General features: G+C 36.5%; 1 protein-coding gene across 2 annotated transcripts in view; it reads right to left on the reverse strand.

Moving 5' to 3' along the window:
* Positions 1-14,781, reverse strand: part of dennd1b (DENN/MADD domain containing 1B) — a 163,620-nt gene that overhangs the window by 25,048 nt on the left and 123,791 nt on the right. For both annotated transcript variants that reach the window (XM_015387873.1, XM_015387875.1), the window contains 2 exons: positions 9,128-9,218; positions 4,382-4,422 (listed from right to left, as the gene is read on the reverse strand). In XM_015387873.1, the coding sequence (XP_015243359.1) occupies positions 4,382-4,422; positions 9,128-9,218 (132 nt within the window). The remainder of the gene's footprint in view (positions 1-4,381; positions 4,423-9,127; positions 9,219-14,781) is intronic.

The raw sequence follows: 14,781 nt of genomic DNA on the forward strand, positions 1-14,781 counted from the left end.
TATATATATATATATATATATATATATTTTTTTTTTTTTAAAAGTCATCTGCATAAACTGATACCTAGCAGTGAATGTGGATTCATAGACCAAAAGCATTTCTGTTGGTCAAACATTTCTGTTTGTAATATGTCAACTTATTTATAGTGTCTTCAATCAAACAAAGCTGAAAGTTTTTGTCAGAAGAAAAATATCAGATACAAAAGCAGCAATAATACAATATGTCTAATTTCCTTTGTTTGGCTCAGATTTGCGATCAAAAAAACCAACTTCTGAATGCTTATCTTTCTGCACCTTAAATATATTAATCTAGGGATGCATTAATCTAGGGATGCATTTTATCCCAGGCTTTTAACCAAGATGGATAATTTGGATACTGAACCAGAGGTGCAAAAGGGCTTCAAAGACCCATAAAAACATAAAACCTTTTATAATTGTTAGGAAGCAGCAAAGTAGAGTGTTTGGTTGAATGTACTGTAGCTGTATCGTAAAAAGTAAAGAGCTACATACATTCAGTTTGTTTATCATGAGACGTTATGCTACAACATCCCTGCAAAGCTCAAGTGTTTGACCTTCAATTAAAATATGGATGAAAGCTCAAATCTGACAAGGTTAAGGAAATGCAGAAGTTCAGAAGTTGAGTTGAGAAAAAAAAGGCAAATCCAAATTTAAAAATCATACCAATTAATAACTATGCATTTACTTGTATATAATTCCCATGATAATCCATGGGATTCCTGTTTCCTGTAAGTATTGATATACACAACCCTAGAAAGAATTTCTGCATGTGCACACGGTGCATCGTGAAGGTGACAGAGGGAGTATAATGAAAATGGAAGTAAAAATTTACTGTTTTAAGAAAGAGTAAATATTACAAAACTAAATCCCAAAAAGATGCTTTTGAATCTATAATGTTAAAACACAGCAATAACTAATATCCATTAATATTTTTTGTCCCATTCCAAAACTCTAAACATTCTCACTGATCTAAGTTTGCTTGTGTTCCAAGTAGGAGAACCTTAAGTCACAGAGCAATATTGGGAAACCTAGAGTCTGCAAAGGTTTCACACTGCTACATGAGTGTGAGGGGAAACATTAATCTCTTTTTTGGCCTTTGTTGAAAACTTTTACATGGTTAATAAATACTGTAGGCAGAGGAGAAGTTTTACACCTTAACAGCCAAAATTATAGCACCAACACACAACAAGATGGCCTTTGAGAAACTTCTGAAGTTGAGTCAATGTGACTAAAGCCTGCACCTGTGCCTATTAGTGCATGTATCGAAGAAAATGTCTGAGCTCTGATGGCTCCCTTTCACCCAAGGTGAGCTTATCCAATAAAGGAGACTTCGTTAGCCATTTTTAACAACATGCAAAAGGTCATATTGCCAAGAAAAACATTAACTATCCATATATATTTTCTAGTGACATATTTCAGTGATAATTACTAAACACCAAAAATCTCCTATGGCTTCATTTAGAAAAACGCATTCTAGGAGAAATTACACTGAAAAATTCAGTGATTCGATATGTAGGATACCTCAAATGTTACACAAGCCAGTAAAGTTCCCCGGTGTGACATTTAGATCTATCTATTGACAGAAATGCAATAACAGTGTCCTCATTAATGTCAAAATGTGTAAAGACAAGTACTTCTGTTATCAGTTTGGAGCAAGCATCATAAACCAGGACGTAAAGGACTACCTTGGTTCCCCTGAACAAACCAGCTTAATACATGAATGCAGAACCTGCTTTTCCCCTTCCAACTACAGTATTATTTCACTGTAAATAGGGGCTGGTTGTGTTTTGCAATTAGTCAAACTGTTAAATGATGCTGACCTGAAATGTGGAAACCTTAAAAGCTCTGAAAATTTTTTATTTCACCATGTGACAATATTTAAAAACATCTATGACATTATTTCTGCAACATGTGCTGTTAGAGGATTTGAATTAAACATGTTTAAGAGAAACAAACCACAAAAGGGTTTCAGTCTCTGAGTTGCTTGTACCCCATTTACACTAACCTTTTGAAACCATGCAGAGAACGGTCCAAGCAAGCTAACCGAGATAGGTGTTGAGTGTAAATGGAGCGCAACTTAACTGGACCATGCAATACCCAACTGAATCTAGTACTAGTTCAACAGTACGGCTCGGCAAGGTTCAGTTATAGCTCAGTTTACAAATAACAAAGAGCACATGAGCAGACCGCATCATCTCCTATTTACAGGAAGCCGACTCATTTTGCAGGTTTTTCCGGCATGTCCGGCTTTCCAATTCCCAGATATCTTCACCTGTTCATCACATGAACTTCTTCTCAGCCTATTAACAATAAATGGCTTCAAAAGAGCGTTGAGCGACCTGGGATGATGCTGAGACCGAGGCCCTCATTGAAATTTGGGTGGAAGACGCTATTCCTGGCACATAAGCTCCTGAATGTTATGGGCGCCACCATTTTTGTTTGTTTAATTCCCGCCTTGAGGGCTGTAGTATGGTGGACCTCCGATAGGAGACGAGGAACCGTGCTACGCGATGTGTAAATGGTCGTAAGAACCAAGCTTGGCACTTAACTGTCCGAACTCTGCATGGATTGGTTTCAGAGGGGTGGTGTAAATGTTAAGAATAGATATTTACCTATATATATGTATATTTATTATCTGCATAAACAGATGCCTAACAGTGAATGTGGAAAAGTCAAAGACCAAAAGCATTTCTGTTGGCCAAACATTTCTGTTTGTAATATAACACATTATAGCGTCTTCAATCAAACAAATCTGAAAGTCTTTGTCAGAAGCAAAATATCAGATACAAAAGCAGCAATAATACAATATATTGTGATCAAAAAAACAACTACTGAATATCTGAATGCTTATTTTTCTGCACCTTAAATATATTAATCTAGGGATGCATTATATCAGATTTGAACCAATATGCTGATATATAACAGCCAATTCTGATAACATTAAAAATATTATGCTTCCCTGATTGCAACTGAAGTTTTATTTTAGTCTTTAAACATATTATGGGATTTTGAAATTAAAATGTCCAACGTTGACACTTCCTTTTAAGAGGTTAAACTGTGTTTAGTATGTGGAATTTAATGGCATCCTTTTTCTTAATGTTTGTTTTAGTGTTTTTTTAAAGATAAATTATGGTTTTAAAAATATTCACATTAATTTTACTTTCATCATGCATTACATTTAATCCTGAAAAAATATGCATTATACTGCATTCTTTGATTTGTGATAGATATCATTCAATTGGAAGAAGATAATGTAGACTGATTTTTGATGCATTATGAGACCGAGTTGAAGACTAATCTGTTTATTTATATTAATTTAGTTTAAAAGAGTATATTGATAATACAAGTTGCCTTTTAAACAATATTTTACCAATTAAATCACCACTTATTTTAAAGATCAGTGAAAACTTCTGATTGCTCGATAATAATTCGCTAAGTGTAGGAAAAAAAAGCAAAAACCAAACTAACAATAAATTAAAGTAAGAAGTTCACAGCATTGAGGCGACTTTTATTTAAAAGAAGGCTTAAAGAAAGATGGAAAGGACTGTACGCAGAAGTGACTGTACGTGATTAATTCATCCTTTGAGTTTGGCAGGCTGACATTATGGTGCCCAATCTGTTTCTCTCTGTGCCTTTCTTCTTCGTTTCTCTCTGAGATGCTGTTTTCTTCTCAGTTTGGTCTTTAGTGTAAGCACAAAACGCAGACTAAACGGCTAAACAGAGTAAATGGCAGACAGCGTTTCAGAAGTTGGCAGAAAGAGAGGAGGAGAGGGGCCGAGGTGAAGGCCTCTCTTATAGATCCCTGTCAGTCAGGAAATGTGAACTTTAACAAACCTTTGAAGAGCACTCTAGAGAACTAATTCAGCCTTAGCTGACGGCGTGGGGAGATAGGGAGGGCGAGGGAGAGGGGGGAGAAATCGGAGGGGAGGGGTGACAGAGATGAAAAGGGGGAGAAGGATAAAGACAGATAGAGAAGGGAAGGAAAGGATAGGAGGGAAGGGCCCGAAAGAGATGAAGGAGGAAGAGATGTATGTTCATGGGCTGGTTCAGCGGAGTAACGCCTGTGTTTGCTGCCAGATCAACACGTCATGTCGAAGGACGTCTTGTCACGTCAAATCGCGTCTGTCTTCCTCCCTGCCTGTATCCAGTGTCCTGCTACATGCGCCGCTACACACACACACCCACAGCGCTCCAGCTGGATCTGTACGTTCAGGCAACCCCTTCATTCCAAAAGCAACAGACAGACTTCAAACACTGAGCTGTGTCAATCAGGCCTTCAATTAAATATAAGTCAGGAATAAAAATGAGACACAGGGAACCCAGTGAGAGAAGCTGGATGTTTGACGGGACGTTGTGTAAATACCTTCACAGTGTGCTTCCATTGCTGGTAAGACCCTGAATTACCTGCAGAGAAGTGAGAAAACCAGGAGATATGAATTAATCACAGTGTCCTCAGAATCTTGCTGATTTCAGGATTATAATTTAATTATTATGAGCTATAAAGTAAAGTAATATCCAGGTAAAACCATCATGAGCTAATTCATTTTACACCATTGCTTATGGGAAGTTCTTAAGTCGAGCGACTACTTGAATTGATTTGAAATTTTAACCTAAAAAGATGCTCACTATTAAACTGGATAACTTTCAGCATCATAGAAATATATTTGCCACCAAAACATTTATTATTTTTACAGGTTTTAGTCTGATTGAAATATTTAAGAGCATCAAATAAATGTGACCTTCAGCCAAAGATAAGGAATCCAAAACACAGTTTTTAAGTTATGGCTCCAACCCAACCTGGTTCTATGTGTAATTCCCCATGAATATTATAACTTCCATAAAACGTTTGCAATAACGCAGCATGGGTCCGATTTGGGCCCAATTCTTTCAGCATAATCTTGTCAATAAGCCACTGTGAATGTTTATTGAGCATCAAAGGCCTGACCAACTTTATCAAGCCTGGACTTGAGTTTATATGTATTCTTAAGCCTTTGTAGACATGGACTTGCTTTTTTATTTAGATTATTGCACCAATGCTTAATATGAATCTAGTCAAGCATTTAGTTATGAACTAACATCCACATCTTGTCCTACAGGATTTTCTGCTAGAGAGCAGAATTCACGGTTCCGCTGAGCTTCTAAAGAAGCCACCCAAGATCAAGACACTACCACCTCCATGCTTGACTAGTCTCTTTTTTTCCTCTAAATTGCCGTCTTAGTTTAGCATCAAATGAAGCTGGATGTCCAAAATGTTCCCCTTTGAAATTATCAAGCTGCATGTTTATTTCTGTAAAGTCTTTGGAATCATCAAGATGTTTTTTGAGAAACATGAGACAAGCCTCTGTATTTTGTTTTTTTTTAAACCACGTGTTTGCGTTTTGTTGGAAAATGGATTTTTGTTTTCTCATATTTTGCAGTAGGGTTTCGTGATGATCTAATAGATCCCTTACCTGAGCAAGAAACAGAATCTAGAAATGCAGAAGAGATTGTTACGCCAGATGCTGGTTTGTTTGGATAAGCCATGTTTTTTGTTTCTAAGCAAAGTTCACATTATTTGAGCCTTTAGGACACATCAGGATCCTATAGAACCAATGTGTCTCGTCTGAATGTTCTTGCTTTGTTGAGAATAATGCAAAGTTTTACATTTTCATCAGTTGTGCAACAGCATCATTTCTGTACTTTCCACATCTCAGGGTTGTTAGAGACTGACTCAGAGAGAAGCACAAAGCGCTGATCCACTAAATCAAGTGAGGCCTGCAGTGCTTCAGTTGTGATTCATTGCAGTCCTTAAAGCTTCATGGTGCTGCATTCAGGCGGAATGTGTTTTGTTTACATGCAAAGTCTATGGTGGACAAGCGCCTCCACGTTTTGCAGCTTTCGGCTCATTTCGTGTTTCATGTTTGGCTTGACGCGTGTTAAGCACCACTAGAACGACAGAAACTGAAGAAACTCAGCTGGATGCAGAGCATCAACCAATGACTGAAGCTGATTCAGGGGCCGTGTGGGAGACAGAGACTAAACACACACTACTGCTGGCAACAAATATTAAATTTACATTCTGGTATGTGCAGTTTTTAACAAGTTAACCAAGGCTTTACATTCACTCCTAGCCGCATCTTACGTACCTCATGAATACTGTTAATTCAGGCACTATTTGTTGGTTTTAATGAATCTTTAGCCTACTTCATGCTGTCTGGCTGGTTCTGTTTAAATGATCACTTAAACATGCAGGTCATGCAGTAATCAGCCCCATGAAAGGCTGGTAAAATTGAACTCTGTTTTAATTCAGCAAAGGGGGGAATAATATTCTCCTATTGGGCCTTGCTTGGTTTAGATTGTGTTTTATTAGTTTAACAAAGGAAGTCGTCATTTGACAGTTTTTTTATTAATAAAGTCTGAGGACAGCATTTAAATGTGGCAAAAAAAAAGCTGAGAAAAAGACACTAAGTTAAGACAGGCATAACAGAAGTTTCATTAAAACATTTTATTCATTTAAACACACATTTAAGTATCCATGATATCACTAAACCATTGTAACATTTAGCTCAGCATTCAAAATTGTAGTCAGTTTTAATGCACATCTACGTTTAGTATTGAAAACTTGCACTCCAACTTTTTTTTATTACCTTTTTGTACAGGGATGACAACTGTAGCTTTATATAGCAAAAATATTTACAAAAAAAGTCATCTAATTTTCTCTAAAACCTTTCTAGTTAACGTTTTTTATAATGATTTTTTTTTTTATGCTTCTTCAGGAAGTAAATTTGATAGTAAATTCAAGCTGCATCTCAAAGGGTTGAAGTGCCAACCTATAAACCCCAATTTATTTATTCAGTTTTCTTTTTTTTCCCACTAATATTTAACAAGTTCTGCCTATTATTCTGTTCCCAGAAAATCTACCTACTGTTGTTAGACTCATTAAAGAAAAAAACCTTACACACTAAAGGCCTGCCATGAAATACTAAACTTGGATTCAAGTATTTTTTCCAGTTTTACTCAAAAATATAAAACACAAAAATCTAATTCCAGATGATGGTGTGAGGCTTTTTGATGATTGCTACTGATATTAAGGGTAACTGATAAACTAAAACCTTTAATTTAACAATATACTTTATTTTAGAATAATCCAGTCTTTTTAAGCCTACCTCGTTGAAATGGGGATAAATTATCTCTAAATTAATTTAAATGCTTTGTCCTTTTTTGCACTGTGTAGTACTTGACCACAGGGGGGTCTAATGATTTGCAGGATTTATTAACAAGGAGGGCTCACTCCCCCTGCAGAGACAGTAGCTTCAATGGGAAGCTTCAGTGCATGCATGACATTAGGTAGGATTATCATTGGGTTATGTATCTATATTTCGTAGCAGTGATGTCCGTTTGTGCCATACGTTGCACAATGCTGATTTAGCTTGACATCAAATTACATTTTGCCCCTGTAGGAAAAAAGGTTATTTACTCATACAGTACGTCTTCATACACCATAAACACGCAAGGCCGATAAGAAACACAGCTGCATCTCAGTAAGACGGTATCACTGAAAAGTTAATCAGTTTTACTAGTTCAACTCCAAAAGTGAAACTCATCCATAATTATTAAGCACAGTGATATATATAAGTGTTTATTTGTGATCAACATGGTGATTATTGAAACTCCAAAATGAGTAATATGGGCCAAGTTCTCTACCTCTACTACATTTTCCTACTACTCTACAATTTGGTATGATCTGTTAGTTTAATATTTAACTTAATTTTCTCTCTGCTTTTTCTCTTCATATTAACCCTCATCTGGCTTGGCACTTTCTTTAGCTGAGACACCATCCTGGATGGAGACATCAGCTAGGATGCAGATCTCAACTCCAATTATAGATGATAGAGTGAAACTATTTTTCAGTGCTTAGTCCCGTTTCTCTTCTAGACATAACTATGGGCTCAGCGTTTACTTTCATCCTCTGAACTGAAAAATGGCTCAGAACTCATCTGCTTAAATATTTCTTTTGTGTGTATGCCCTTTCTGCTCAAAGTTTTTTCCTCTCCACTATCGCTGGATGCACCATCAGTGTGTGGGATAGCTGCTGAGTCAAAGACACATTCTTACCCAGCCCAAATCCAGCACACAGTGTATATTCTCCAAAGCACATAGGCAAACGTTTCACTTGGCTGAGATTTCTCAGTTAAAAAATGTTGTTATTGGGTTTTATGATGTGTATAATTACTTTCTTGGTAGCTTTTGTTTGAGTTTCAAGCTATGATTATCAAAATGGAGAGAAATAAATATACACCATTGCATCTCTTTGTGTTTTGTCAAGGTTATGTTATATCTAAATTTTAGGCCTCAATTAGCAAAAATAAATAATGGTTTTGAGAGTAAATAAATGCATTGAGGTGTACATTCATTTTGATAATAGGGTATAAAATCAATAAACACTTTGAAGGCTGAAAATTATTAGACATTGGCACACATATGATGACTGTATTTACAAACAACCTGCCTACAACATATAAATAAATCAGCTTATTGAGTTTCTACTTGAGACGGATTTCAAGAGGAGATGGGGAAATTTTTCTTTGGCCAAACCATCAACTCCATATGACTTCGATTAATGGGACTAAAGGACAATCAAGACCAGCATCAGTTTGAAAGTAAACTTAGGTCGATGCTTCAGATTTGCCTCTTTCCCAAAAAATATAAAAATTCATGAGAGCTTCTCAATGGAAGCTGAGAATTTAAAATGGGACAAACTTGGATTGTTTTTAGCCAATTTAATCACTGCTCAGTTGTACTTTAATTTTCTAACTAAAGAATTTTGAGTAGGAGCAATTTAAAAACATTCTTAAAAAAATCATCACTTATTTTGTGATGTTTGCAGCTCAATAATAGTTTCCTTAAGCTTCAGAATAGGACCATGTCAGCTTAATTAGGTTTAATTTTTTTCTTTTTTTCCCCTTCGGTTAAAGTTTTAAAAATAACTCTGGGTCTCTTTTCCACCGTTTTCCACCCTGTTTGTGCCTTTTTTCGCATGAGCAACACCACAACAGCATCTATGAGTTGCAATGATTGTGAGAAATTAATACAGTTAATCTTACTGACAGACAAGTCTGGCACTACTCACTTCCACAGAAGCCCCCCTCTGTGATCTCTTCTTCAAACACGTCAGTGAAGCCGCGGCCTGCGTTTAATTTGGCCAGCCGTCCGTCGATGAACTGCAACCATAAATTACAACATGCTTATTAAAAGAAGTGGAAGAGGGGGAGGGGGAGAGCAGACGGATTCAAACACTTCACCCTCAGAGGGGTGTTATTAATCCTACCTGACGGAAACTACAGCCAGAGATTAGGTGGGTTTGCAGGTAATAGGGATTTGTTAATACAGAGCAGATGAGGGATTAGAGCTGCAGACTAAATTCTGCACACTGTCTGAGACATGAGGAAGTTTCATTTCCTCCCTTTGTAACACAAAGCCCACTAAACTCCCTGTCATAAATAAGCCTTTAACGGCCAAGACAGCTGAAGGTTTCATTAGCTTAGTGACAAAAAGCACATTAAGCTCAAGTATCAACAAATAAACAACAATAAACAAAAATCACCTAGTGAAATAAATACACAGAGTACATCGTTAGATAAAAAGGTTATAGAGTTGGCCATCTACGCGTCAGTATGATAAAATCCCAAAAAGGGAAGAAAGATTATAAGAAGAAAACAGCATAATAAAGTCATAACAGTAACAAACACATCAAAGGCTTTTTTGGATGATTTCGGACCATTAAAAAGAATCTGCTGCCACACTATAAGAGGTTTACAGCGTTACTAGTGTGACAGCCGCAGCATAACACGTCAAAGCTTGAGTTTTAAAAGAAAATACAATGTTTTAAGAATTCTCAAAAGTTATAAAAAAAAATGAAAATCCTGCTATTTTAATGAAATTATCCAAGGAATCCCAAAAAAATTTTTCCTTTTACATACTAATGCTTTCCCTGGGAAAATTAATAATAGCAACCACAAAACATTCTTTAAAATAAAATTCTTTAAAAATACATTTCTTTTAAAAGTTGTATATTTTGAACCTTAAGCAGGATTGTTTATTATTTCATTGATTGTTAGGAAATACATAAAACAGGTAATCTCTCCAACTGTACAATCAAAGTGATAATTTACAGACAAAATCAATTGTTTGTTTCACAAAACCCTTTTTTATTTTTTTTACTGGTAATAATTAGTGCGATCAACCTTTGAAACCTGATTGGGGCTTTTTTATAATTGGTATCATATTCTTTGTAACACAAAAAAACAAAACAAAAAAACTTGACAGCAACATATTGTTGGACCACTTTTTTTTTTGAAACCAGACTACCCCTCCACGTCCGCAGTGTAACACCAGTACAGGCTGTTCTTGGGTGCATGTCCTCGGGGACAGCCCGCTAACTAGCGACCGACACGGCTACCCGCTCCTTTGGTCAGGAGAGCTGGAAGCTAATCATTAGATCATTTTAATGAGAGGTGAGACTGCAGGCTTCATCGGCTGCTCCGCTACATGGCTGGTCCAATTAGCAGAGATAATCAACCCAAATCATCACCTAGCCCGAGCCTCCACTTAAACACCCTGCTCCCCCACTCAAAGCCCGGCCAGATTACCTGCCTCGCTCTGGGCCTTAATTGGACATTACTCAACAATGGCAGCCTGGGATCACAAACATGTGAACTAACAATTAAAAAACAACAATCTGTTATATCTGCATGCAGAGTGGCACCAACAGACTAACAAGAGGAAGGGAGTCATTTTCTCTGTTTTCAGAAAAAAAAAAAAAAAAAGAACATGTCAAATTTTAAAGCCAAATTGGGGTCAGGTTTTTAAAGAAAGGTTATTTTTAGATATTGGTTTGAAAACTTATTGAACTTTTTTTGGTATTTTTCAACGTGATTGTATCAGGATTCCAGTGGGTCAACATAAAATAACCTTTAATTATTAAAGAGGAAGAAAAATGCATCCGTTTCAAATGTTCAAATACGCATCTAAAAAGCATGACTTGTAAAAAGTATAATAAAGTGTCAGCACCCCACAAGTCAATATTTGTAAACCCAACTTTCTCTGTGATTACAGTTATTTTTTAAAGATACATTTATATTGTTTTCTTTGAAAAATATCTCAAGTTTTGTCAGACTGGACGAGGGAGCGGCCATTTTTAAACCTTGCAAAGATTCTCTTTCATCTTGTAACTCTCAGTTTTTAAAACTTGGAACCTAATCCAACGGTCTGTAATTTTGAATACAATTAATAAAGGTTTTTCATTAATGCTATTTTAAGTAATTCAAATTTTACATTATTCTCAGCCATGATTGTGGCTAATTTTATGCCAAAAATAAATTTCCTTGCTAAGGAGGAGCCTCTGCACATCAGGATGCAGCCGTTGCCTAAAACTAAGCATGTAGATGATACATACTAAGAAGTACTAGTGATGCATAAAAAGGCTGACTTTACCTTGGGTTGCACCATCATTGAAGTTATATAAACATCTCCTGTAACCAGGCCAAAATCTTCTACCTATGACTGTTATCACCTTGATGTAACCTGTGACAGATTGCAGACACTTTCCCCCCTAACTTTTGGAAAAACTTATTCTGGTCAATATTGAATAAGGCCAGTATTGCATGAAGGTATCATAAAATAGGTTCCAGAGATAAGGACCTATGCATGTTTACTAGAGTCACAACAGGCCTGTTGACTTTTTCTTTGATAGATACTTGGGCTACTTGGCCGCTGTTAGTTAAATTTTTCAGGCAGTAGAATGAGTTTTTGGTGCGTTTTTATAACCTAACCCTTATTTAAACATTTCTACAACTTAATCTCTGACCTATCCGCTGGATTCCTTGGTCTTCATGATGCTGGTTGTTCGAAAATATTATTTATCTAACCTATACAACCTTTTCTGAGCAGCTGCATTTAAAAAAAAGCAAAAAAAAACCCACTACGACCTTTGCTTGAATCACAAGCAGCATTTTTATTGACAACAAATCAGATGCAAATGGACTTAATTTACCAATTCAGTCGACTCTGAAAGAAGCTGTTGGCACTGAATGCTTTTTAGGGATATCCACGGTAAACAGGCCATAAGCACTTTTCGGATTTTATTGAGGGAAGCAAAAAGACAGTTTTCATTATTTTTACACCAGTCAATTTCAGACAACTTAATGTTGATGCAACTATTCTCAAAGAAATATATTTGTAGTGCTATTGCTATACCAGAGAATGGATAAGGTTCAAATATTACTAATATATCTGCAGACTCCATGTGTCATTCCCACTCTAAATACCACATAATATTACTCTAAAAACCAAGGCAATCCTGTATAATTTTGTACTGTAAAAGTTTTCTGAACCTAAAGCCTTTTCCTCAGTTGGTTTAAACCCTCGTTTGCATGGCCAAAAATTAGGCTAAGACTCGACAGGGGTGCATACAGCACAGACACATTAAAACAGCCTAAATGAACTTCAAGCCTTTCTTATTCAAAGAGTCCTCATGAGCAAAGAGAATGATTAAGAAAAAAGGGTCAGCTGTTGACATCCCTTGACATGTTAGGAAAAATGTCCATCAAGTATACAGGAAAAAAACTCTCATGAGGCACGTATGGAAACGTCTGAAATTACCTATATGTGCTGAAATCTGTTTACTGGTGCTTGTTAACTGCGTAGTATAAGGAAGAAATGCATTAGAAGAGCCAATATTTATGGAAAAAAATGTCTTTGCTATTTTAAGCACCTCTTTCCAATACTGCCTTGGCAATTCTCCTCAAACACACCAAAACTGAATAAATATACATATAGAAGACTACTGGCAGTAAACCATCTGGGTACAAGTGTCCCTTCAGGCTTCTGCAACAAGAAGAAAAGGGTTCATTTACTCCATCTCTGTTTGCATAATATCCACATGACAATCGAAGTGTGCTTGAGAGTCTGAGCGAGTGCAGAAGCTGGAGATGGTTGATAGGAAGCAGGTTAATGTTGACAGATGTTCCCCCGCATTCTTTCTGAAGATTTCTCCCACTTGTTCTGTTCTGAACAAAGATGGACTGCTTGACCGAGCGCTAAAGAAAAAAAAAACTTAGAGTTGTGCAAGAAGGTGAGTATCTGACATTTGAAGAAGCATGTGGCATTATTGTGTGTATTTTAGGATTAGTGCAATGCCTGCTACTCAGAAAAAAAGATTAAATTATGTGTCTGCTTCTGTCTTATTTTTGTAACTCTCCTCTCCTGTTTTTTTCTTATTATTTAATGTAGATTAATCATACTTATCAACACATAACTATATATTGCCAGGTCTGTTGGTATTTGTTGCCAAGTTTGAAAAAGAAAAACTCCTCTCCATCTATTCATTAAGTGCTGCAGATTTACATGAATAACTCTGTGTTACTCAAATGAGGGGACTGTTACTTACAGGTCTTAATGGAGCAAAACAGGTAATTTAAAAGGAGTGAAAACACTTGCAATCAATCAAAAAGTACATGTAAAAAAGCAATTTCCTGCTAAGACATGGTAACACCTCCAACTTAAGTAACACTTCAGAGGTATTCACATGTGGTTTGGAATGTGCGCCGAGGTCAACCGAGTCCAAGAACATGGTTTAAATTTTGAAGATTTAATCCGTTCAGCTAAGACTATAAAATCTTACACTTTGGCAAACAAACAAATAATTTAGAGCAGTGAGTGACGTTAACTCAATGCTGGTTGGATCATTCCGTCAGCTATACCATAGAGAATATTGCATAAACTCTTAATTTCCACAAGAAAATTAGGTTAATCATTTAGATAAATAAATAAAATAATAAAATACGAGTTGGAGACATGATTTACTGTTTGCAAAATGCAATGTTTGTGGATGCCAATTTAGATCTATAGGCAAAAAGAGGAACTAAAGACCTTCAAAATATGAAATGCAAATAAATCATAACCATCCATCTTCCGTCACGTCCATTAAGACTAACCATGTGCTGCAAACTTTATTGTCGCAAGATATATTTTAGCAGTTTTCAGTCTCACAACAAATCCATCTTGAAAGACACCCACTAATATGTCCATCTCGTAACAACCATCGGGTCAGACCAATGACATGCCAGCAGTGTTTTTGGGGCGGGGCATGTAGGAATGATAACCATCAGAATGTCCTATCCAGGGCATTACAAACATGGCTATGCTGGAGAAATCACCTGTAGATACCGCAATTGAGTCGGTTTTAGCTAAAACAGCAACAATTTTTCGGTTAAAAAAGGAGCAAAGAGAAGCACTTTGTGCATTTATAGATGGGAAAGATGTTTGGCTTCTTCTTCCGAAAGGATTTAGAAAAAGTTTGATTTATCAGTTTACTCCAGTTGTGAAAACAAACTGCAGACAAATCCTACTGTGATCATCCTGTCTCCGTTGGTGGCTCTCGTGGACGACCAAGTTGCCTGAAACATTACGATTCGCTGCTACTGAAATTGACTGAAAGCATATTATGGAAGGCGAGTACTACCTGGCATGTCCCCCAATCAGCTCCAAGTATTATACTAACATCCCTCATTTTCACTGACAGACTGAATAGCAGCCATCCCAGATTGATAACGTAGACCTCAACTCAGTTCTACACATATCAATCTGGCGACTGCCAGGTTACATTGAGGCAGGAAGCAGTTACGATAAGCAGATGTCACTTTAAATGGCTAAAGAGAGATGAAGGATTGCTTTCTGGACCGAAAAACAAACATTTTTAACAGAAATGTGAACAACTGGATGTGT

Source organism: Cyprinodon variegatus, unplaced genomic scaffold (genome assembly GCF_000732505.1).
Source record: "Cyprinodon variegatus isolate N-32 unplaced genomic scaffold, C_variegatus-1.0 Scaffold405, whole genome shotgun sequence".
Lineage (NCBI taxonomy): Eukaryota > Metazoa > Chordata > Actinopteri > Cyprinodontiformes > Cyprinodontidae > Cyprinodon > Cyprinodon variegatus.